The 26,757-nt window shown below is 44.7% G+C and overlaps 1 protein-coding gene across 2 annotated transcripts in view; it reads right to left on the bottom strand.

Moving 5' to 3' along the window:
• The window catches only part of cntln (centlein, centrosomal protein), a 106,204-nt gene that overhangs the window by 50,444 nt on the left and 29,003 nt on the right, over positions 1-26,757 (bottom strand). For both annotated transcript variants that reach the window (XM_066720709.1, XM_066720708.1), the window contains exons 10-13: positions 19,666-19,830; positions 13,836-13,961; positions 7,604-7,725; positions 5,277-5,399 (exon numbers count right to left, since the gene is read on the bottom strand). In XM_066720709.1, coding sequence (XP_066576806.1) covers positions 5,277-5,399; positions 7,604-7,725; positions 13,836-13,961; positions 19,666-19,830 — 536 coding nt within the window. The remainder of the gene's footprint in view (positions 1-5,276; positions 5,400-7,603; positions 7,726-13,835; positions 13,962-19,665; positions 19,831-26,757) is intronic.

Raw genomic sequence — 26,757 nt, 5'->3', positions numbered from 1 at the left:
GGATAAGAAAGGGAAATCAAACCAGCCTGTCTAAGGAGCGGCTTTCCTTATGCAGAGGAGTATAAAATCTAAAGAAACAAGGAAAAACTAAAACATCAGCTCCCACTCCAATCTCCGTGTCTTTAATGATACCTGTGGCGTTCGTGGCGACACAGGGAACAACCAAAGATCGTGGAGCAAACTGTGAATTTTAATCACTGCCATAAAAATATCTGACTTCTCATTTGGGAGAACGACAGAGTTTACTGACTAAATCTATCATCCGAAAGCTCATTTGAAAAAGAAATGGGATTCTCACTAAACAGCAAGTTTTTTTGGGAAAACCGCCTCATCTTATAACAATTACACAAACACGCCATTGCTACCAAATCACAGAATTACATGTTTCACATGCAGGGGTGCGAATACTTTTAACCGCAACTGTATAAACACATTACCCTCCTCCTACTCCTCCACTCTCCAAAAAATATATATATTTTTTTCACATTTTTCCCTTTATAAGAAACATGCTTCTGCTACGAATCACACGACCTATTTGCTAAAGGTCACAACGACAACAGCCAGCCACCCAGACTAATGTTTAAGAGGAATATGCTGTAATTTGTTTTGCAGGTCAAGCAGGATGACGCACCCCCTCACGACGATTAACGACACGACCAACGCAGAAATCATCTGGGCCTCTAACGCCCGAAAGAGACGCCAACCCGAGCCCTGTGGGGTGGTGCGGCAGACCTACGCCCCCTACGCTCTACTCTCACACTACTGTCTCAGTCCTGCTTTCTCAGACTCTGCACAAAGAAAACCCCCGCAGGTCCTGCCAGCAGCTCCCTGGAACAAGAACAAGAGAAAAACAACAACAAAACAAACAAAAAAAAAACAGAGAGGACTGACGAAGAGAGGGGAGAGACAACGCTCCCGTCAGCCGGGAATATCCCCGCGTTTGACTTCAGAACGGGCCTGGCAGCCCGGCGAATCCCCTCAGCGCCGCAGCCTCGGCACTCAGACAAACTGCTGACGCTCGGGCTGCTTTCTATTCTCTGGCTGAAGGCGATATGTACCGGTGGGCCGGGAAGCCGAGGAACATTGTAAAAGAACGAGAGATTAAGTTATCTGACTAAGAAGCAAATGGGCCTTCAAGGTTGTGTACTAAGGGGGGGGGGGTTGTGCTGGTAACAACAGTTAAGACGGAAGATGCGTTTCTTTACACGGCATACAATACCGGACACCAGAGCGGAGGAATGAAGCGCACGAGAGAAGAGGAGAGACTCATAAAGCAGACACCTTCATCACCTAATTTCCTTAAAGCGAATACGGTCTAGTTTGTATTGAGGTATCGTTCAGAGATGAGGGTTGAGGGGAGCTGCTCGGCCACAATAAACTCCTGCGCAGCAGCACGATATCGGACGGAAGGAAGCTCTGTTAATTATTGTGACCGTTACAGAATTCAAATGTGACCAGTTTAAACACGCTGCCAGGCTGGAGAGTCACTCTCCCTTGGAACGACCCTCCTTGCTCAGAAATTCATGGCAGACCCCTTCCAAAAAGTTCAGAAGAAGAAGGGAAAACTGGCGAAATCATTAAATCACTAATTGAAAAGTGGAAGCTTTTGGAATAATTAACTTAGCAAATAATTAACAGCGTGGGTCCGTGTGGTCCTTTCACAACATGCATAAAACATCCCGTCTTTGTGTGCTCCTCGCTCGGCACTGGACCGAGGGCAAAAGACTCTCATTACCTCTAATACCTTTTAGCAATCAAGATGAAACGAAAATAAGCACGGAAAACCATAAACTTTATTAAACTCCATTAGAGTCAAAGTCGGGGAGCGTGTCGGTAATGGTCACTCGCGGTAGGAGGAACGCCGCACAGATGATCTTAAAGGCTTCTCTCAGTAAAGCGAGCTTAATTTATGCTTTGATGCCGTCTGAGGAGATCTCCACTCCCAGGGATGTGTTTGCGGTGTTTATGGTCTAAATAATGCCTTCCGCATTACCAACAGGCCTTTAACAACAATTAGCAGTCAGGGACGCGGAGTGCAAATGACAGGGGCATAATGAGCAGCATAACAAAATGATCGTCTCTCCCTGCCTGCGAAGCGCGAGCCGGTTAACATTCCCGACGTAAAGCGCCGAGATTAAAGTTCATTAACCCGGTTTGTTAATGCAGAGCGAGCTTCACAATCACAAGGACAACAAAGATGTTTGCGATTCGTATCCGATGCCTTTCGAGACCCCCCGTCGACCGCATAAACACGTTTTCTCGAGGAAATTAGATTTGATTCGTACTAATCGCTCCTGAACAGCCTTTGATCACATCCACACTAAAAATAATACAATTTATTTATTAATTTTATTGTAGTTACACATTAATCGAACCTCAAATGATCTGAAAGAACCATTTCCGCTGAAAGCTTGCAAAAACAACCGAAACGCTAAAGCTTTTTCACCGAAACAGTACAATAAAAAAAAAAAAACTCTCAGAGAGGAGCTGCCTACCTCTGAACCGTAATTAAACACTTTCTAATCTAGTGTTTATTAATCCATTGCATACAGAGGATCTGAACTGAACACACTGTAGCGCGGTCCCCGTTGGACTAGCCTTGAAGCGAACTCTCACAATCCTCAGGAGCGGGTTTGAGGCTCCAGAACAGAAATTGATAAAGAACTAAAGTGTTGCATCTCTACAACAAATAACTCTTCCCTGAAACGCAGACTCGAGGAGAGAAAACTGAGGCCAGGCTGTTTACTCTTGACAAGAACATATAATCTGAACCGCCACCAAAACATTGGCATCACTGTTGTCAACCTCAATTGGGTTCAGAGAAAACACTGAGGTGACCGTTCCCTCGCCAGACACAACCCGGTCAGTACTCAAAGTACTCTTACACATCAACTACAACAAGAGCAGATGCAGTTTCCGGCTCCCCTGATGAAGACTGTTTCAAGTGCACTTGGTATCGAGATGCACACCGCACCGCACAGCGTGAGGGAGTAGTTTATATTAACTGCCTTTCCCTGTAATTTCATTTGTACCAGTTGAATATCCTTTTATGCGTGTTTAGTAATTCTCTGTTGTTTGTGCTTAGCCTGCAAGTTTCTCTTTCGACTGGGGCTGTGATAATATAATGCTTTTGTATTGTTACCCATCAGAAAATAAATAAATACATCAGAGATATATTGCTATACAATATGTTCTGATATATTGCATCATCATGGAGGTTTCTGCTTGAATAATTATTAATCAACATTCAACCAAGCAAGCGAAATCTACCCATGATGTGTATGAACACATATTTATAGGGTTACATCAGAAAGATATCCATAAAGCCATATATCTGGGGAGGACTCAAGTGCGTCTTCTGCTATAGGTGCTCACTATACTAGACGCTTTCAGTTTGTGCAGCGCGGTCCGACACTGAAGCTTAACCCGGGGCACAGCGTCGAGTGTGTCAAACTCAGAGCACACTCGGCTGTCTCCCTCGGAGCGCGAAAACGCCTTTCAACTCGGGAACAGCAAGGCTTAGTGCTAAAATCCCCTAACCGTAGTTTAAGACTCCTGAAAGAGAAACTGGGGAGAGAAACATGAACCGTGCAAGGGCAAGAGAAGCACTGCTAAATAAATAATAATCAAAGCCAGGTATAAGTCGTGTGAGGCTCTTGCTCCTTTTTGAATAACTGAAGAGTGATATATATTAAAATAAAAGCATTTGTAACTATTTGAAGACAAGGGGAAAAAAAGGGAAAGATGCATAAATACATTAAACATTAAAATACTCTCTCCCGCAAAACACTGTCGTGATAATAGTGCCTAAAAGCCGCCTTTACCACAAATTATCCAATCCGAACGCTATAACCAGGCAGTAATTAACCGTCAAGGAAAGCACAAGCCCCTTATTTGCACAACCTTCAGAAGCACAATTATCTTCACATGGTCAGCGGAACGGTATAACGCCACTTATCGGGCTCCTGATGCCGGCGTGTCCGCGTGTTATCGCACAGGCACGGCCTTAATTGTTGCCTATCAACAATAATTTAGTTCGCTAGCTGCAAAACAGCTTGATAAAGACCGGAGCCTAATTACGGCCGCGCACGTTACCTCCCCCCCCCACCACCGCCCCGACGACGAGAGAGCTCTGCTTACTTTATCACACTGAGCCCGTAATAGTCTGTGAGCGGGCAAGATCAAAGGGGTGCGCCGGAGTTTTTCTAAAGCACGAGTTAGACCCCGCCAAGTTTATTTTGCACTTACTCCAGCTGAAAAAGCCGCGTGAAGGGATCAGCGCTAACCCCGGAGGACAGGCACTGCACAGCAAGAAAGAGAGCGACTCCCTCGTGCTTCTCGCAGGTCAGTTCCAAGGACCATGTTAGCAGATCCGCGGCAGACCCTTAACAGGCCGCTCGGCTGCTACCAGTAATTAGCTTGGACAGCTCTGGCTCCGAGAGAGGCAGCGAGGCTACATCGTAATGAGCTCAGCTGGGATTAGCAGGACAGGGCAGGGAACCGAGAGAGCCCAGGCCTCCTGCATCACGTACCGAGCGAGGAGATCAAACAAGGATGGCTGGCTAGGTTATCCCCTCACCGCCGCGCCGCGAGAGCGGGGGCCCGGCAGTGTGCAGAACACGGGCTAATGAAGAGCGACACCTCCAGCAGATGAGAGCCACATTAATTAACACAATCCCTCCATCGCATTATGCAGCCACTCTCGCCGCGGCTAAACTTGTCACCGAGAGGAACGGGCCGCTGCGCCCCGATGAAAGAACTTGGTCTGCTCTAGGTTTATATTATATTTTCATAGAGAGAGAGATAGAGAGATAGAGAGAGATAGACACACACACACACACACACATAACTGCACCTGTGAGTCAGAACTAAATGAATCACCCTTAACATATTTTTTAATTTTTAATGCTAAATTATTTTAATGATCTGCTGTTTGCACTTAAAGTGGCTCATTGATAAAAGGGTGTGGGGGGGTGAACAGGCAGTGAAGGTTTCCATTGTGAAGCGTGTCACAGGAATAATAATGCTGTACGTTTTCATCGCACAGCAATGAGTTACACAAAAAAAAAAAAGCAGATGAAAACGAGTGCTTATTTTATAAATGAGAGCTGGCTAATGATCTCGTGTGAGTCCCCGCTGGCTGCTAATAACCAGCGCGAGGGAGCGGCGCCACGAAGTTCTCACGGGTGACCGCGACGTGTCCCACGCTGGGGGCGGGGGGGGCAATCCGAAACGACATTACCCTGCTACAGTGAATAACAGAGCCGAGCACTTACTTCTCCGTCAACAGCTTCCTGTGCTCCCGCCTGAAGTACGCCAGCTCGTTCCACACGGCATCGCTGTCCTCCTGCCGGAGCTGCCACGGCTCGGCTCGCTGGCCCCGCGCCCGGCCGCCCGCCCTGGGCAGAGAGAGACATGGGAGGACAGGCACCGTCACACTTGGCTGCCAGTTTCGAGGCGATCCCTCTCGCGGGTCAGGTGAAGAAGAGAGTTTTATATATCATTTTTTCTTTTTCTTCAAATTTCTGACAGTCACAGCCCTGTAATCTGGACACAATTGTACGTCCTACCTCGACTGTTTTGAGGGTTACACTGGCTATATTAGATACATAACAGAATAAACACATAGTACACAAAGTATACAAAGAAAAACACATCATGTATATTTCAACATTACATCCTCAACGTAGTAATTTAGCTTTTACTAGAACTGACCAGCGATTATAGCATGTCAAATGTGCCGTTAACTTCCAATCTCATTTTCTGTGGCAGCCGCAGCTCATATTATTGTTTGTCTTGCACTACTGGCACTACGCACTAACTCACTATTACAAGAAAAAGAACTGCAGAAAACACTTCTCAAAGCTGGCAGAGAGGACATTATATTGAGCTAAACTGAGTTACTTCTCCCTTATCTTCTACGGGAAAGCTTTTCCTGCAAATCTCGGTCAGTGAGTAAACAATACCACTAGTGACAAGTCGCTCAAGACTGAATAAACCAGTAGGCAGATAAATTTTATGGATGAGAATTGAAGGACCGATATCTCTGATTCACCTTTTCTCTCAATTTAACCTCTTCGGTCACTGTGTAAACCAATGCAGACACCTCTTCTATTGGGCATAAGTGCTGCCAAACGTGTCAAAGGGAGTCATTTGGCTGCTGTTAGGAGTCTTGACTAGATAATGACTCTTTAAGTTGTTTTTTTTTCTTTTATAAAGCATCAGAACTAGGACAGACACACGGTGAGTAGGAATGGCGTCACGGAGCTCAGCGCCGCGTCTCTCTCGACAACTCGACACCTCTCTCGCTTTCTCAACACTTACACCAAATAAACAAATACTAAAACAGTGAAACCCGAACGCATCGCCCAGCCAGTGTCAGAGCCGTTAATCCGAGGGCGAAGACGTGTGACCCCCCACTCCAACACCCCCATCTCCGCAGAGGATTCGCTCCCGTCATCATCAAAACTCCGGACTTTTGGAAGGCAGAGCTAATTGCCTTGACTCCATAAAGCTGTAAATTAGCCGGGCTTTGATCAGAGCCAGGATGTTTTATTACTATTTAATTTTATTTGCTTATTCCCCCACCCCTCTCACTGATCGCAAACTCTTTTTGGAATCACTTTTCTGCCTCTTTCTGATGTTAAGTAACTACAGAGATAATCATGAATGACACGCGAGTTACGCAGGGCTGTTCCGGCGCAGGGCCCATGCATGCTAATGAGGCTGCAGGCAGTTTGCGGTCTTATTCAACGCAGCCTGATCTCTACCAACGTCCTGAGAAACTTGCTTTTCCGGGGATTCGCTGAGAGACGCCTTTTAAGTTGACTGGATGTTGTTTAGGCTGGATGTGTACTTTTTCTTGCAGAGTTATTCATTGAAAATAAAAATAAAATCTACAACCATTGCCTTACAAGTCCCAAGTTTTTCGGCTTGTTTTAGAGGCTGATATGAACATTATATTGAGAAATAAATGTCATGCCAGGAACGTGTCGTCATCTCACGTTACATCTGCCTCCGTTGCACAGTTTTGTGAGTCAGCCAGTGGGACAGAAGGACAGACACACACACAGGGGTCAAGAGAGCGTGTCGTCCTCCGAGAACGCATAATCGCCCCGGCGTGCAACAAGGGCCTGAATCCCCCCTCTGACTTGTTAGGGCTGATTTCTCAATGTTAACAGAGTGCGTTTAAGTCATTTCCTATTGTCTCCAATTCAGGCCAGATTCGCCCCTTTGGATTTGCTCTATTTCAGGATGCCGTTAGCCTAGAAACAAACTGTTAACACATCCCTGTACTCCACACTGCCAATCGGAGAGCAGCGTGGCAGATAGGGGGCTCCGTAATTATCCAGAACAATTGCTTATTATTAATTATTTGTTGAAAAGAGATGCATGATCCAAAATGCAGTACTGACACTATCATTTGTTGTCTATTTTTCAGCCAATCAGAGGCGACAAGGTCAAACTCCTAATGGAACATTAACAAATCACACGGAGCGCTCAGATAAGGTTCTTGCTGTATGGAGTTCTAGAGCACAGCGGGGAGAAGCTCGAACAGAGCGCTGCCAAACCTGTGCTGCCGATGAAGCCGCCCACCACTTACTTGCCCTGCCCGTCCTCCGCCTCCCTCAGCTGCTCCTTGACCGTCCTGTAGTTGGTCTGGATGAGCCGCAGCCGGTCGTGGCGCTTCTCGTGTGCTCTCCGCAGTTCGGCGTTCTCCTGGTTCTGCGTGGCACACGGACATCGGGTTAGCAGCGGTGAGGCACGAGAGGATCGGGGAACACGGGGATACAGAGAGATGCAGCTTTAAGAGCAATTAACTAGTCATTCATCGTGAGATTATGTGATTCTACGAGGGCCGAGGAAGATTCAAGGGCAAATCTTGATGGCTGTACCGTTTGTTTAGAAACAGATCTACATGTTTCAATGGTCGGCAAATTAAAGGCAAGTAGTGTTTATAGAAATGTAACAAGCCTAGTTATGAGATATGGTATAAAACACAAATTAAAAATGTTCAATAGCCAATCTGCAACCGGAGAGACTGAGGAACTGAAACTTTTCACCCTGGAACAGAGGAGACTACGTGGGGACTTGATCCAAGTCTTCAAAATCATGAAAGGCATCGACCACATCAAACCAGAGGAGCTTTTCCAGATCAGCAGGGACACACGCACCCGGGGACACAAATGGAAATTGGGCTTCAAGGCATTCAAGACAGAAAACAGGAGACACTTCTTCACACAGAGAGGCGTCACAATCTGGTCCAGCGATTAAGCAAAGAACCCAATAGATAACAAATGGTGGACCAATCATCACTGTTAATGAGGCTCAAATTGAATACATTTACAATTAGATATGAATGGAATGACCATCAATGTACAGACCCTGCCTCCACAAGGTCAGATACTGTAAGGAATATTGATATTAACCCCAGCTTAAATTCAAAACAATATGTTACAAACAGAGTGACTAGATTTAAAATGCCCTATATCCACTTTTCCAAACCTCTACAGAAGTGTAAACTTTTCTCCACTGTGTTTCTTGTCTGCGCTCCTTTTTTTCCCACCCCCAATCTATTTTATTTATTTATTTCTCTCCCTGCCAGCGTGAAGCTCTGACAAGTGTTTCTCAAAGCCGGCCTGGCACCTGAGACACAATTAGACCCAGACATTTACATGCAATGTCCACGAGACAGAGCACAGCTTTTACACACTACTTTCACCCAGCAGGATTTGCTGTTGAGTGAGGGTCACCTAGAATTGTCAGGAAATATTAGGGTAGGCTAGCAGCTATTAAAAACCCAAAATTACATGGGACTTAAGGTGAATATATAGATTTTCCTGACAAAAAACCATTATTCTGACCTTAACGGAGAACACTTTAAACAGGCAGGCTAAAACAGGACAGGTTTCTGCTCCAGTGACCAGAGCTCTAAGACTTGTCGACCGGTTTGAAGGAAAGAGCTTGTTTACTGCCGATATGACACAGCTGCCCCGTGGAGAGGGAAATGTAGGCCCTGAACCCTGTTATTATTAACAAGGACAAAAAGAACAAGCACTACAATAAGGAATGTGACAAGTATGGATTTGCTGTTAGATATTCACAGAGGACATCAGTTATGCTGCGGCCATTAAAAAAAGGAAAATAATAACACAACCAACACACAGGAAAACTACAAAACATCAAATATTAACCAAAGAGAAAAAAAATAATAATAATAAGAGCGGGGGGTGGGGGGGTGTCTGGTTGTGATTCTGGTGTGTTTTCTGTCAAAGCGCCGCGGAATCAAATAAATCTGTATTGCGCTCTCTTTTAAAAATATACTTTTTTAATGGGAGAGATTGAAGAAATGACGTTTCTGTATTCTGTATTCTCCATTTAAGACGTTGTCGTATTTTACAGTTTGGAAATAAAATCATTCACACTTCACTTGCCACTAAGTACGTTTCATATTTAGTCGGCATATTGACGTTTATCTGGCGTGAAATATATATATATATATATATATATATATATATATATATATATATATATATGTATCAAGAGAACTTTTGGGAAGCAGACATTCTTGGTGTGGGGATTTCTTAAAGACACTCCTGCCATATTGATTGTCTGCTTGTCGTACCCCAAGAAGGACCACATTCACACGTGTGCATCAGCTCAAAACATCCACACAGACCATGAGAAGAGGGGACTCTAATCAAACATTCATCCTTTTTTCACCACGTAAGCATGAAATGCAACAAATACATATATGAATGTTATGATCCCACTATTGATATGTGTTTGTTTTCACTGACACTGCATTCTCTGGTTAATTTCTTAACGATTGTGCGTGTTGCGGTGCGATTCCTGTGGCGTTCTCCATCACTGCTCATGTCTCATTGGGTTACGGCTTCTTACGCGGTATTGACAGGAGAATCAAAATACAACTGTCAGATCCTTTTTCCCATCACTTATAATGCAATGCTGACACTCCGCTGTTCTCCTTTCTCCTCCTTCAAGTGTAAAAATATATCTATTATATATAAACATACACATACACAGTGCCTATATAAAATCTATACCCACTTTAAAAAAAGTAACACTTACTGCCTCAAAGCTTGTGAATACAATGCAATACGATGAATTTCCTTTATCTACAGATTCTTCTGCACAGCTTGCAAGTGAAAACAATATTCTAGAAGTTTGTAGAAAATGTACTCAACACAAAAACTGAAATAGTTTGGATGGATAAGTGTCCACCTCCCAATCCTAAATTAGCTCAGTATCGGATCAGGGGATGGTTATAAACAATATCAAAGGCCTTCCATATCCTTGGAGCACAGTCAAGATGGTTATTAAGAAGTGGAAGGTGTGCGGCACCACCAAGACCCTACTTGGATCAGGCCGTCCCTCCAAACTGGATGACTGAGCGAGAAGGACACTGATCAGAGAGGCTGCCAAGAGGCCACCACAGGGTTTTATGGCCAAGACTGGTCAAAAGTCTGACAATATGTGACAAAGTGTCCCGAGCGGTGCACAAATCTGGCCCGTCTGATACTCAAGAAAAACTCTCGGGAGATTCTGTAGCCATGTGGCAAAGACTTTCTGGCCTAAATGCAAAGCGTTATGTTTGGCAAAAGCCCAACATGGCGCATCACCCAAAGATCACCATCCCAATGGTGAAGCATGGTGGGGCAGCATCGTGTTAAGGGGATGTTTGTCATCAGCAGGGTGAGGCGGGGGCACTGAATGGCCTAAGTATAGACAGGTCCTTAAAGGAAAACCTGCTGCAAGAGAGCTGAGCTGAGAAGCACGCAATTCAATTATGAATTCTAAATAAATTACCTAGAAAAAAGAACATGACAAACTATAACCAAACATGGCTATACCATACACAACAACAACAACAATAACGAGTGAACTCCTCCTCTCGCCAACGAGAGTAAAAAAGCAACACCACAAAATAAGGATCCGTCAACATCTTTCTGGGGCACGCATCCCCCCCTACAGTGGCACGAACCACCGCAAACTGGCAGCAGAGCAATCCTGCCGTCTTTTCTTTCTCAACAGTGGGGGGAAAGCAGAGCGATGAAGGTCAGAAGAATTAAGCAGCCGATTAGTTTAGGGCCATCCGGAGTCCTGCACAATCTTTTTAACTGACCGGTGTGCCAGCAGCCCCCCGCAGTTTCATTGCCTTCACAGACACGCAGAGTGCGGAGAAGATAGAAGTTAAAAGGTCGATAAGGACGATGCTGCTGGTGCAAATGTGATCATGATTCAAATCCTCGGAGGCTATCAGTCTTCATGTACTGGATGCTACTGTTACAATCTGATTTGGTTCGTGAATTTAACTGGATGACCCCACTGTGCCACACCGTTCACAAGGGCTACTGCATTTTAAAGGGCAGCTGATGTTTTGGGCACACATCAAACATGACACTGGAGGAGGAAAAAAAAGGCCAACACTGTTTCAGAAGACTAGAAACATACAAGTATATATATATACATATTCTAGGCAGTAAAAGTCCAGAGGTCTAGCTTTACCCAAAGAGGGTGTGTTAAAGAATCAGAAAACAACCCCCACCTCCCAGATGTTCTCAACCAGGGCCGATTTGACTTTCTCGGAGACGCAAGTCAAGATCAAAGACAGTCTTCTGATCTCACTATCCACTCAAATTCTCCTCACTGTGGAACAGCAAGATTTTACCAAACAAACGAGCCCACGAGCGCAGGAGCAGTTTCTGGGAGGACGGAAGGAAGGAAGGAACGGAGGGACGGACAGACGGACAGAAAGAAGGCACAGCGGTGATTCATCGACGGACAACTACTTCCACTTCACCGCACACTGAAACTCGGTAACAGAAAACATCAAATGATCCGCTGGTTTAACACGGCGCCCCGCTGAGAACCCCAAGATCTCAGTCACTTCAGAAAATGAGCTAAAACAGTCAAATTAAATTACATTACTTGCTGCATCTCTGTCTGGCTGAATAAGAGAAGAAAGAAGAGAGTGAGGGAAGGAGAGCAGAATGCAGCACACAGTTTAAGGTCATTGATAGCGAACCGCGCTGATAAACAGCACGCATCAGGAAGAAGGAATTTAGAGATCTGAAATAAACCAGAAAAAGAAAAAAAAGAAAAAAAAAAGAAGTCTGCATTCCTTCTTGCATTCTCTCGTCGCTGGAGGCCTTTGATGAATCCTCCGAGACTAACTATAAAGGTTATTTAATTCTGCACAAGATGCCTACTATGATCTTTGCCTGCGCTCAAGGTGAAAGTTTTTATGCCTTTTCTGCTTTGTCTGGTTCTGATCTTGTTCCACTCAGATACTCATTATATAAGGAGAAATCCACGGGCAAAGCCACCAGTCACCGGGGAGCAACATCTGCTTAATCGATGCTGGCTGCCCTATTGAATATTTAAACCCGAGCCAGGAAAAGTGATGAACTTGTAAAACGCAGGCTCTCACAACAAGTGCTCTGTTTATAAAGGGTGACATTTAGTGGAGGGCTGCTTTAACACCTTAAAACTCTTGGAGCATTAACCCATTAAGTAAATGAACAGAGACCACCAGGAAGATTAAAATATGATGGTAAACTCAGTTACAGTCCACTGCAGCCAATGATATGGTATGTTTGGCACGTTTGGGGTTTTAACCAAGAAGGACTGTAAACAATTAATGAATTAATTATTATAATAATTTAAAATGGCACAAAAAAAACATATGCAACAAAATGATTCCGAGTGGGCGCTTCCAGCTTCCAGAACCTAATTGCTTCCTTAATTAACTTAGCACTACAAAGCTTTAAAAATGTATCTGGGTATATTCACAGTAATCAGTAGCATTTCATAAGTTTCCAGTCGAACACTGGCACACTCTGAAAACACATTCATATTTATTCATTCCTTTAGTAAAATATTAATGTTTTGGCGATTCAAAGCCGTAATCCCTTTAATTGGAATTACAGGCAATTACACTTCAGCAAAAATGTTTGCAGCTTGAAACGCAAACACAGCCTTTTCTCGTCCGAGGAGCAGCTTCACACCCGCTGCTCAGACCAACCCCGGGCGCTGCTGCGGGACCCCTGTAAGAGGCAGCCCCTTTAAGACTTACAGTTTCATTAGTGCTGCTGACAAACAGCTTCACTGGACGATGCTTAATGATTGCTTTTGGCTGACAAGGCCGTGACACCCGGCAGGCGAAACACAGCTTCGGTTCTTACGGCTCACACCGATGTTGCACCTCGTGGCGTCGCACGGGGCTGTACTCGAATCACAGGGAAAACAAGTTTGGAAAAGAAGAATCGGACGTTCTGGATCGATCTCCCTCAGACGGGCTACCATGCAGAAGATTAATGTTGTGCCACTGAGCATCTCTCCTTCACTCACACCTTTACAAGCAAAGAAACACACACACAAGCACTAAACAAAACCTCTAAACCCTATCTCTTTAGCCGGCAAACATCTCCCACCACACCTCCACGAAGAACCACAGCAGCCCTCCATCACTTTCACGGCAGCGGAGTTCCCCACCGACGTTATAACCCGTGCTGGTGCGAAGGTGGGCTGCGCGAGAGGGCGCCGTAAACAGGTGCTCAACATTCATGCTCGGCCGGGCCGGAGAGCCACACGTGGGCCATCTGGGCCGCTGAGGGGGCCCCGCTAAGCACCACCCGGTGACACATTCACCCGCGCGCCGATGATGATGATTGCGGTTATAGGCGCCACGGTGTATTGCGTTTCCCCGCCTCTACCCAGCGTCAGGATTCATCCTTCCCCAAATAATCATGCTCGGAGAGAGGAGGCAGGGGAGGCGAGGGAGAGGGGAAGAGAGCAGGCCGTGCATTCACCTTTAACTCGACGAGCTCCTCCAGGCTGCGGATCCGGCTCTCCGCCATCCTGAGCCGCTGCGTCCCCTCGGCGGCTCCCTCACGGCCCGTCGGGGACAGAGACCTTGAACGCTTCGCAGGGGGGTCCTGGAGGACAGAGCCGGGACACGCTTGAACAAGTCTGAACACTGTATTATGAAAAGCATGCAAAATTAAAGTACAAGTAATTGAGAATACTAATAATGAATTATAAAAATCCTATCTAGAATACCCAAGGAATAACAAGCAGAAGTACCACAGTGATACCACTAAAGGTTTCTCTGTGACTCGCTAATGAGTATATTCATTTACATTTACATTGTTTCTTTCACAATAATGACGTCCCATTAGGGGAGACTAAAGGGTTATAGATTCAGAAATGCAAGAAACCTCATTACAAAGGAGGGGATGGAGGCTAGGCTAATTGCTCTACGAGGGTCCAAGGTTACACTTGATAGGACAACTGGAAACAATTGGGAAATTATTTCTCTTTCTTTGAAATACTTAAACACATTGTAAAGCAGAGGGAACAATATGCTCCAAGAATATAAATATGAGAGACGGCTTCTCATAGGGGGGAACTGACCAGATGGTCGTTAAACGTAATGTGACTTCCAAGATGTATTTGAATTCCTTTCTGAGAGCGGAAGAGCCGGGTGAATCGGAAGAAAGAAGATAAAGTTTCTGTAAAATGAGTATTCATAGATGCTAAGTGTACTTGGGGAAACAAGTTCTTCAATATAAAAAGTGGAATAAAACAAAGGAGAGTCGTGAACAACATGAGGAACGACATTTTAAATTACTTTTACTGAGGGACAGTGAAGTCAATATTGTGTGAAATAACTTGGGAGTCCGAATTAAACAGCATAGTAAACTTGCATGAAGTTTAACAAGGCTTACGCACACACACACCTATCATTCAGTATCAATCGCTCTATAAAAACATGTGCCGTTCTCCCAGGAAGCCAACATTCAGTCAATGGTCTGTTTTTTTTTTTAACAATTATGACCCTAAAATGTATTACTACCTATTATTATTTATTATTACCGATTGTGAGCAATTATGAGGAGGAAAAATGGGCGTTGAAGTGTTATAGGGTGCGCTTGAAAAGGAAAACACAGCAGAGCACAACAACCGACAGGACTCTCCACCGGGACGCGATTAGGACCGAGCGCAGGACCGCAGATGGCGCTGCTCTGCTGGCGCTATAACTGGACCCACAGTGAGCCTTTGTGGCTACTAACAGGGGGTGGGATGTGATGTTTCAGGAGATAACAAACAAATAAAAATAATATGAATAATAATACCGTGATTCGCATGCTATTAGAAAGGGTAAGGTAAAAACACTAAAAAAGTACACATCTCCAAAATACCCCAGAGGTATTATTATTTCTCCACCACAAACATGTATCAATATAACGTTATAGCTTATTTTCCACCTTCGTTTTAGGGGATTTCAGATTTGACACTAAAATACATATTTGATTTTTAAGTGCTAAAACAGGAGGACTAAAATAATATCCATATCTGGGGATGTACTTCTCTATTCTGCTGCCTGACTGATCGAGGCAGTGTACAGACGTATTTCACTCAAGTTTGCTGAAGAAGGATATATACTGTTCTGTGACCCATAAATATGCGCTACCATCAGAAAGACATCATTGTAACTACGGGAGAACATGCAGGTGCAGAACAATTGTCTTATTGAAATTATACTCCTAAAGTGCAGTAGTTTAAAATATATTAAACCTGATCACCTAAGACTCAGGCGTCCGCACTTTTGATTACAGGGAAAGATCAAATTTGTGATTTGAGCCTATCATTAAAAACATGCCAGTTTATTTCGAATACTATACTGTAATCAATACAATGCTGTCCAAGATTTAAAAAACAAAATCTATATACAATGAGTGAGTTTTTCCATATATATACACACACAAACTATACATTATTTTATTTCAAAGATCTACAAAACTGGAAAGAAACCCATCAAACATATCAGGGATGTTTAGTTAAAAAATGTTATACAATATTATAACAACAAATGTTATAAGACAGTTATAAAAATATAACATTGTGTTATACAGTATTTTTGCATACTTTTTTTAAATAGCTATTTATCATTAATGTGTGATAAAGCAGAAGGGGAAATGGCAAAATGAATATCTGTATAGAGGATGGGAAAGCAATGCGGTACTTTCTGTGTTGTGTTTGTGTTGTCGTGCGAGGCGTCTGAGCACATGCGTTTCACTGCCTCTGCAGAGCAGCGGTGCGTTTGTGTGCGTCAGGGTTGTCTGATATGGTTTCATGTTCTGCCAGCCTCAACGCGCTGCACAGCCCCAGGACAAAGCGCAAGCCTCAGACAAGTGCCTGGCAGCTGGCTGGTGGCAGAGTCCTCTCTGTCTGACATGGGCTATAATGACTTTACTAACACATCAAGCCAGGCGAAAGCAAACGGGTATTAGAGGAAACAGTAGTCTTTTGATTAAGTCCTGCCACGCTAGCCCCTGAGCCCCCCAGTGGCGTGTCATAACATTTAGAGTCGCGCACAACGTGGGTCACACTGTCGCCACTCATCGTGAGCCGAGACCCCGGTCATGGGCCCTAGACTCTCCACGCCTGATGTGTCCATGTTCCACATCGCAATTTCCTGAAAACACATATGGCACAATCCCACACGCAGCCTAGACAAAGTCTCACACATAGGAACGGGATGCTTTGAAAGGAGACCCAGCTCTGACACACTTTTGCATTTCAGATAGGTGGTTCTCAGGGAGAGATGTTAATACGTTTATTATACAAGTCACGTGCTATTTTTTGGTATGATTAGTGATTGGGGTGAACTGATATGGTCAAACTACTGTGCAAAGCTTTTAATTTATGCAATAATTAAAAATAATGATAAATAGATCAAAAGTGTGTTCCAGCTTCGCAGCTGAAAATACAACATACTGGTGCCCTGTTTGTCTACTAGCAGGTCCTCAATCAGTCCAATCTTGTTCTGCCCACTTCATGTTTATCATAAGCAAGTCATATATCTGTGCGTGTCATGACATCGCCCGTTCAGTCAGGCAGGCAGGAGTTATCTTTCAGCAGCGTACGCCAGGCATTCAGAGCCCTTTCTTTCAGTGACAGGAAAACACACCGTACTGGTATGAAACAACCTTTGTATTTGAGTGTCTTTGCAGATCTCCCCTCCAATCTCAGATCAGTGAAAACAGGACACCAGATTAGGCAATTGTATCCCCAATGCTTGTCCTGCTGTATGTGTTCCAGCTCTCTCCTCCATCAGTCCGTGATCCCATGTAAGGGAGTGTTCGAGTACACAACATACAAGTGGTTGGGAAGCCATGAAAAGTGAAATTACGTGGTTTAAATCTGGAAAACACGGGGGCGGGGAGCCGTCCTGAAGTGTCTGTATGAACTCAGCGAGACTGAAGTCATCCAAATTGCGTCTGCAGTGTTTATTTCTTCCAAAGCCGCCAACGGCACCAGTCAAGCAATCCGTCTCCCGTCACGAAGAAGCCACAGCTGACACCGGCCTTGTCGGACCATCCCTGCTGCCCTGCACTCACTTCACAAAAGGCAATGTTCCTCGGAGTTCGCCCAAATGTAATCCCGCTAACAATAATATTTCTGTTTCGAGGGACGTCTGGAGAGAGGCTCATCCGCCTGTTTATAAATAACTGAAAATGGTGATTCAGAGCATTAACAAAGACTACACCCGCTGAGCACCGTAGGGAAACGAGCGAGAGAAAGTACACTGCCTGTCTTTTCCTTTTATTTCCTCCCCCCCTTCTGCCTCAAGTTACCAGAACACCTTTAAAGTGTAATTGTCACCCTTCGGTTGAGATTAAATTAGTTATGACTTAAAAAGGCCAGAAATTTCCCTACCCCGGAGTTTGTTTCACATCTTTTATCTGCCCCCACTGCAGAAATAATGAGGCAACGACACGTGCGATTCTGGGTTTCCTCTCTCCACATTAAACGATACAAGTGAGGGGGGTTTTATCAGATGTGGGACGGGCTCACTGATGAAGCGGGTCCGAATCCAGGAAGCGGCAGCAGGCGACCGTGGGCGGGAGTTCCGAGGGGACGGGACACGACTTTGGGCGCCCGTAGGTTCAGGGTTTTCTCAGTTAGGGCTGCTGTACTCGTCTGACACAAAGACGCTGCTCTTTCACATCCGAGCCTCTCACAAAAAGCGCCGGCGTGGCCTGGGGAGGCGCAGCACTCTGAGGAGGACGAGCGAGCGCTGTCTGCGGCTCCCCGCGGGTTCTGCCGAGGTTGCGGCGGTGACCCGGGATGAATGATAATTGGCCAGTCGAAACTGAAGGGGAAAAGACAGGCGGTGGGGGGGAAGCTGAGTATTCAAAATTGGGAAGGAAAAAAAATATCAAAATGCTATCTTTTGTTTTTTTAATAGGCTGAGACCATCTGACTGTGCGTATGGTTCAGCTGGATTAGTAGTTCGGGTTTTGGCAGCACGGTTGTGTGTGAGGAAGAGGGAGGGACTTCTCTCTCAAGTGTTATAGAAATAAAATCCTATTTGGGTAAACTGTCTTGCCAAAGGGTGATCATTAAAAAAACAGAAACAAAAAAGGAAAACAATGAAAGACAACAAGAAGAAGCCATTTTAATTTCAATGCCAGTGTTTAGGAAACACCGACCATCCCATCGTCCGGCTTCAGTTTCTTTGAGCCAATTGTCTGCGATGTGAAGTGGGCTTGAGTCACTGAACTGACGCTTGTTGGTAATTGTACCTTAAATGGTCCTAACAGCCAAACAGGGAGCTGCACACAGTAGGGAACACAGCAGAGCAGGGCCAGGTGACGTCACGGTCTGATGCCGTTCGGATTCCACGCTGCCACGTAAAAGCGTCGTTTAAAACTACCGTTACAAGCACGTACATGTTCACATTTAATCCAAATCAGCACAAGGGCGGTCTTTCACTCCACGTATTCAGAAGAAACCACTGACTGAAAATGCCCTAAATGTTGATTTTGCATCCTGATATATATTTTAGGGAACGCTAAGTGACACCAAAAGGTTCTTCTCCTCAGGAATTGCCCCGATAGCGATGCTTGTGTGTGCTGGCCTGATTTTGGCACGCATACAGGCCAGCACACACCTACCCCATTTCCTGGCAATTGCTCCGATTCCATTCATGGTTACCCATCTCATCAGATAAAACTCAATGGCCCACATCAGAGGCACAATATTGGACTAATGGAGTTTCCATGTCGTCAGGAGTGCGGATGCCAACTCTGAGCACCTACGTACGCATCAAGATAGTTTTGAGCAAAGACGACGTTTCTTTTTTTATTTTGGTTCCAAACCATTCATTCCTATATATATATATATATATATATATATATATATATCATATAACGTAACCTTCTTGTCAGAGCATCACTTTCAGAATATGTTATTCTAAAAATTGTCAGTTTGTTCTAGAAAGAGTCACAATGGTTGTGATACTCACTGCACAACAAATGCCTGTTCAGCTCCCAGCAGCTCCATGGCCTTTTGCTTTCAGTGTGCAGAACACTAAATATAAACTTGTTCATTGCTGTCTGGAGGTGAAGATGTTGTTTTACTCTGATGTGTTTTCCTCGCAGAGTAAGAGACATTGACTTCTACAGTCTTATCCTAACTGGCCACTAGCTCAGTCTGTAGGTCTAGGTGACCAATGGGATTGAGATCAGGGCCGGAAAATGTTTCTACACATGTTGCAACAAACACTGAAGAGGAGTTAAGCTCTACTCCCAACAGGAAGACCCACACCAGTAATAATCCACTGTTCCTTACCCTGCGTCGGCTCTCCGGCCCCTGTGTGCGGCTGTGTGCCCCGTCACTGCTGAGAGTCGCGAGCCTCGCGTTGACCGTCTGCAGCTGCTCCCTCAGCCGACTCAGCTCCGCGCTCTGGGTGGCGACCACGGACTCCAGCTCTCCGGAGGACCTGCGCTGCTGCTCCTGGAAATAAAAGAGCACATGAATATATGAACAGATAAAGATAGAACGAGAGAGAGATCAACAGAGAGACAGACCAATGGACAGGCAGAAAGAGATAAATGTCCGTAAGTCCTTTATACATACTCAAAGACACAAACAGACAACACCCCAAACATTAAGGTGCAGCAAAGGCTCATGACCGATGTTATTGTGTTCCTCTGTAGCTCCTGCTGACCTCACTCACTCCAAAACAAAGACCGACTGACTCTCACTAATTACAGCTTCCTCTTAAATGCACTAAGCTCCTCCCACTTCCTGTGAACTAGCATACAAAGCATTCTGGGTAATTTATCATTTACAGCCATCTGCATTCATTCCTGGGAATTTGCGTTACTATAAGTTCCAGCATACAAATATACATAAATACACAAACAAACAAACAGCAACATACATAATCCGAATGTTTGGTAATTTCTAATATCGTCCTTTTCTTCTGGGTTGGACTGTGAATGCTGGTGACATTTAACAAGCAAGTCATTTCTCTTATTATTATTTCCTAAACCATTTTATTTTCAGGCCCACTGTCCATAAAGTGGTAAACCCAGTTGCAGGACTTTAGCACTAGGCCTTAGTCCTGTAGCGCCATCATCACACCATAGTATTCCTCCCATTTTCCCCTGCAACAACACTGCAGTAAAACAGCTTCTAACCAAGCAGCACTTGGAAGCAATAGACAAGCTAGTCAAGCTGAATATATCTGAATATATATGAGCAAAAGTTGCCTGATCATGCTGAGGCTGTTGAGAGACACAGAGCAGAAAAACGGCAGATTAAATATTGCGGATTGTGTGGGGGTATTAATTACAACAATTGCTGGGGATGGGGCTGCAGTCCTAGTTGATTGGTGAATTCTACAGAAAGAAAGTGCGAATAAAAATACACAATGGCTGTACAGAGACGAGCGGAGACAACTGAGTGCGGGGAGCACGTTTGTACACACACAGTGTACAAATTGGTTATTCTGCCAACATCAGCGATAAGATATGGCACGACCACTCCCCTGACAGACATTAATAAGGCTCTCATTACGGAGGGCCTCGCGCAGTGATCAGATATCAAACACACAGCGCGGCTCCCCGGGGCCTGCTTGCCATGCACAGTTGCCATGCTTCAGGTGTGCGGCGAAGATTAAGCCCCTAGGAATGAAGCAACATGCCATGACAGCGCAGTCCCCGGAGTGCTCACAAGCAATTATTTTGACCTGTGAATTGTTGACACTGGGAGCACTAAAAAGTTTATCATAATTTGTGACTTGTAACACATTTCTAATCCCAGCTGTGGTATTACTTTAGATTATTTTTTTTCCTCCCACTCTCTCAAACGTAGGATTTGCAAACTAGAATCATATTATGCAGCAATTACCCGTGCCTTTTATTGTGAGAAGCAGCTGCTGCTAGAGGGGACAGGGATACGTTCCCTAGTTAGGTCGAGCTATATCAGAATCTGTAACATCTACGACTGAAGAGTTTGTGAAATTCGTTCAATACAAAATAAAAAGATAAGCACGTGACGACTTCACACGCGTGTCGTCCAACCGCGCTGGTGTGAAGCGGCCACGATGACACTCTGCGTGGCACCTCGGGGGTGAAGGCGCTCGCTCCACTTCTCCATGCCAGGCACGAGTGAGCCAGCTCAATCAGACAACAGACGAGCTCAATCTATTCATCACCACCTACAAGCGAGTCAATTAAGAGCATCTTCAGAACCCATTAAAATTATGAAAACGAGTCGGCAGACAACGGAGAGAGGCGGGCGCAGCATGAGTGTGTGGGCTGGCTTCGTGCTCGGCTCGGCGGCGGAGGCAATAACAGATGTCAGACAGGGTGACCAGCACCACCACTGAAATCGTTACACCCGCGGTGCCATCGTTATCACTCCAGAGGGCGAGAGAAACACCAGGAAGTCCTGTTTCATCCTGTGCAAGTTGTTTGGGTGAAAGTGGCCCATGTGACACAGACAGAGTCAGTCTGTGTATTTATTTTCAGGGTGGCTAATCATGAAGAGGCCGCAATATCGGTCGCTACACCAGACAGCGTGCTTCGGCGAGAAACGGCGCAGTACACCTCAATAAATTCACCACCAACAGCTGCCTTTTTGACTCTGGACGGCCTTCCTTAAACGCCTGACGCTCTGCACATCTGTTTCAGCTGACGATGCGATCGGCTTCTCCCTCCCGGTCTTTTGTTCTCACCGCGCCCAATCGGGAGCCCGTACGTCCGCTATCTCCACCTGGATCAGGGCCGCCCCTCCCGGCCGACATCCGCGGCAGCGCGGCGCAGGCCTGGTCGCGTAGTTATTGATGATCGGGTCCGCGCTCAGGCACAGCGAAGGCTCTCGCTCCCCCGGGCAGACAGGGGTGTGAAGACTCATGCCTCATGTCACTTTTGATGGGGCAGGCGATCACACTCTTGACACCGCAGAAGTATAAATGCGCTCCGGTGCATTATCATCTCGATGAATTAGGACCTCAATCATACTTAAAGGTAAAAAAAGAAAAGGAAAAAAGGGAAAAGTGCTAATACGCGGTCTTCAATCTGCTAACTATGCATTCCGTAATAGCATATAATTATTAAAAACTGACAAGTAGGCTTTGCCACCTGTGTTTTCGGGGAGCCAGGTAATGAAAAAACAACAACGCTGTCATCACCTCTCGATTCCTGATTGCATTATCAAAACTGCAGCCGAGTTTGGCATCTGGGTGTGACCTTGTTAACTGCTAGGGTAATTAAGTTTAACCAATTGGGAGAAGGGATGATAAATTATTAGCAAGAAGATTTTGTTCACATTTTATTAAATTGGCCTGTCAAAGGGTCGGCCAAATTATCTGGGGCCTCGTTTATTGGAGGCCAGCCATATTGCCACATCTGTTACAATTATTTATAATTTCAGCAGTTGAAAACCAACTGAGTTAGGCATCCGCCATGTAAAGTAATTTACAAATTATCTGATGAGGGAGTGTTTTAGCTTTTCCCTTATTTCTAGCCAGCAGAAAGGCGCGCTGTAATTACCGAACACGATTAGGTTCTTTGGGGAACTTATCTTGCACTGGTAGCCGTAGTAAGATGCAGCAAGAACATATGGAGGAGCTTGTGCTTGTAGTCCCAGAAGCTCGTGACCCGTCTGCCGCTGAGCCCTTGAGCTGAATTTGAATGAGAGTGCCATGGCTAATGTTGTACACATGCACCATTTATGCCACAAAACAAATCTGATCACTGTTAATTATGAAGCAGCTATAATCAGCCCTTCACATCTGTGTAATGTGGAGCTCGGTAGGCTGCGCTCCAATAACGCATGACTACCTTTGGTTCGCCAATAGCAGGCCATACTGTCTCCCCAATTCAAAGCCTCCCCGTCAGCAGAGGCCCGGCGAAAGGACAAGGCCGCCAGTACGAGAGCGCTGGGCCTCCCTCTCGCCGTCTCCTGACCGGCGCGTTTCAAGCATATGGCTGTAGTTCATTAATGAGCTGCAACACACAGCGTGCTAATTTAATGAAACCACTTGAGCTATTAAAAAAGGGAAGGGGAAGGGGAAAAAAACACCTTTTTTTGTGTTAATTTCCATCATAAGCACAAAACTCCGAGTGTCATGGGGTAACATGCAACATAAGTTTGGGATTAAGAAATAAAACAAAGAGAAAATGGATTTTAAAATCTTTGTAGGGATGAAGATGGTGAAAACCAAATTAAAATTTTAAAATATTCACCGATTCGGAGATAAAATAAATAGATCAACAGAATGAATTAATGAATCCATCAATCTTCAGTACAGGTATGTTATTTTGTTAACTGCTGTAGTACTTCAAAGGCACTTACTTGACATTCACCATATGAAATGGATTTTGTCCTTCTTGGGCTTACATTTTAAAACATTGCAAATTCGAAATGAAATACTGCGTAAGAATGCGCTTTGTCAAAATCACAGAGCCATGGATCAAGCTTGAAACCGTGAAGGGAAATTACTCCTCACCTCACAGCCAGTGAGTGAAGCCTGTGTACGAAACTTCTGCCCAGAGTCACTATTTTGTCTGACTCCGGCGTACAAGACACAACACTACAGCAAAATGTTTAACCACGAGGGAAACATCTATTTGTGTGCTCTTGCACCGGTGCCCTTGATACAGTACTAACCCCTTCCGGGAACTATTCACTGTGAGTATTGCTGGTTTGCTTGAACCGCGCTGTACGTATTTAAATTTGTTCTGAGAACTGAGAAAGAAAATATATCAATAACCAATATATAGTTATTTCTAAATCTTCTGAAGGGAGCATCCCAGTCAAACACACTCAAATGTTACCACCTTCAAATGAACAGCTCTCACAACAGCAGCTGCTGCCTGGGCACGGATTTAAAAGTAACAGTACCGCAATCCCTCAGCTTGTTGCTTTCCTTAATCATCCCGGCTCGTGGCTCGTAATCTCGACCCTGCGCTGCTCCATTGATCCACTTTTCGATGCTACACTGGACTGGGGAGATTTCATTCAGCTGTGCAGCAGGCCTGGGATAACTTTACAGGAGTGTAGAAATATTCACAACTCTCTTACAGTATTGCATATTGTAATCTAGTATTCACAAAGCAGTTTATCATATAGCTGCCAGTCTGAAATAAGTGACTCTTTACCCCATGGAAACGCAAACTAGAAATCCAAGACAGACAGCATTCATCTTTAAGACACATTTGTTTTTAGTTGATTTCAGGAGAAAGATTATGAACAGAAGGCATCGCTTACACTCACTACTAAACCTCATATTTTAGTATTCCACCGATGTTGTTCGAAAATGTGTCCGACCAAAAGAAACAACCATTTGCTTAGGAAAAGAAGAAGATTAATAATATATCGCATGGGTCAAGGTCAGGCTTCAAAAACAATAATAAAAGTTGCATTGACACTTTGTACGGTTTGATCGTCGGTGCTGCCAGAGAGCACGAACACAGCACGGCAGTGGGAGGAATACATATTGTTCTCCATTCAAATATATATATATATGCATACAGACAGTTGACAAATTAAAGGAAAACCTGAATAAATGTGTGGAGGAACATAACGAATGCAGACGCCTCCAAACAGGTGTACTGCATGATACAATTAAGCAATTAACATCCCATCATGCTCTGTGGCATGTATACAAATGCTGAGCAGCCCAGTTGACCTCAATTTTGGATCAAGATGGCAAGAGGAAAGGATCTAATTGGCAGGAGCTTCAGTCACACAGACGCTCAACTGGCTCGTGTTCTGGACAAGTGGGCGAGTGCATGTGTGGGACACCAAGAGAACGGGACAGGCCTGACTGCTGCACCCCTACAGTGAGGGGGTCCGGAGGCTCTGTTATGCTGTGGGGGGCATTTTCCTGGCATGGTTTGGGTCCACTTGTCCTCTTAGAGGGAAGGTCACTGCAAATCAAAGTTATTCTGAGTGATCTCCTTTATCCTATGGTGACACATTTCTCTCCTGATGGGAGTGTCTCTTCCAGGATGACAATACCCATCCACAGGGCACGAGGGTCACTGAATGGTGTGATGAGTATGAAAATGATGTGACTCATATGCTACGGCCTTCAGTCAGCAGATCTCAACCCAATCGAACACCTATGGGAGATTCTGGACCGACGTGTCAGACAGCGCTCTCCACCACCATCATCAAAACCCCAAATGAGGGAATATCTTTTGGAAGAATGGTGTTCATCCCTCCAGTAGAGTCCAGAGACTCGTACAATCTGTGTCAAGAGCATTGAAACTGTTCTGGGGCTCGTGGTGCCCAACACCTTACTGAGACACTGCATGTTGTTGTTCTTTTTCATTTGTCACCTGTCTGTATGTACAGTTTGTGTGTTTTTGTTTGCTTGATTTTGTTCATAAACCATTGGGATTAACTGCACTTATACACAGATAAGACAAAAGCATCGTCAAGGCCTCTATATGGTCTGAAGTGTTTCCATTTGAAACTCTGATATTAATGTAGCCCTACGCAGAGCAGCTACGCAGTCCTACTCTTCTCCAGTCCTGTGATTGCTAGGTCTATTTCTCTTTGTTTCTAATGTCTGTGCAATAAACAGTGGTGACTCGGGAAGCAGAGGAGACCCACAAACACAGCGGTTTAACTCACACTGTCAACATAACCGTACTACTCTCACTTCATGATCTGATGAATGATAATTCTTCCGAGAGAATAGTATGAGAATCAATAATACATACCGTACATGCTTCAAGCAAACATTTGATTGTGAAACCCTGAACTGGGGTAAACCATAAACAACAAGGTTAATTCGCGCTCTAAGTCATAACCGAGTCTTTTAATCTTGTATCAACCATCCGAAGTTGTAACCTGCAGCGTCTCCGAGGGGAGGGGGGATGAAGACAGCAGGTCTCGGAGGTGCTGGTCGGGTTTGTTCTGTCGAGCTGCTTCCCCACAGAAGTCAGAGACGTGATGGTTGGTCACATGATTCGCTGAGTTTTGGTCAATATCAAATATATATATATATATATATATATATATATATATATATATATATACACATTATTTAGTTTATGTGAACCCTATTTAAAATAAATATTTAATTGAGTTATGACTGTATAGCACAGTAGAATACAACTCCAAATAAACTGATTCAGAGCTCATGAGAATAAGAATAAGAAAAAGAACAAGAATCTAAAGGGAAGTCAAATTAACTTGTGTAAATGTTATGCATGTTGGTGCTCAAAGAAAATGACTTGGAAAGAGAAACCAGATCCTGTGTTCCCCCCAAAGCTTTTGTACAGCGTAATTATACGTCTGCACGGTCCAACGGACTGCTCTGATTGGCAAGAAACATCCTAGAAGGGCTGGATCATTCTGCGTCCGACTCCACACGACCCTGCAGGACAAGGTCAGCTGTGATTCCATCCAAGGGAC

Source organism: Amia ocellicauda, chromosome 13 (assembly GCF_036373705.1).
Source record: "Amia ocellicauda isolate fAmiCal2 chromosome 13, fAmiCal2.hap1, whole genome shotgun sequence".
NCBI lineage: Eukaryota > Metazoa > Chordata > Actinopteri > Amiiformes > Amiidae > Amia > Amia ocellicauda.
The sequence above is the reverse complement of the archived record's forward strand: the minus strand, read 5'-3'. Positions and strand labels throughout refer to the sequence as shown.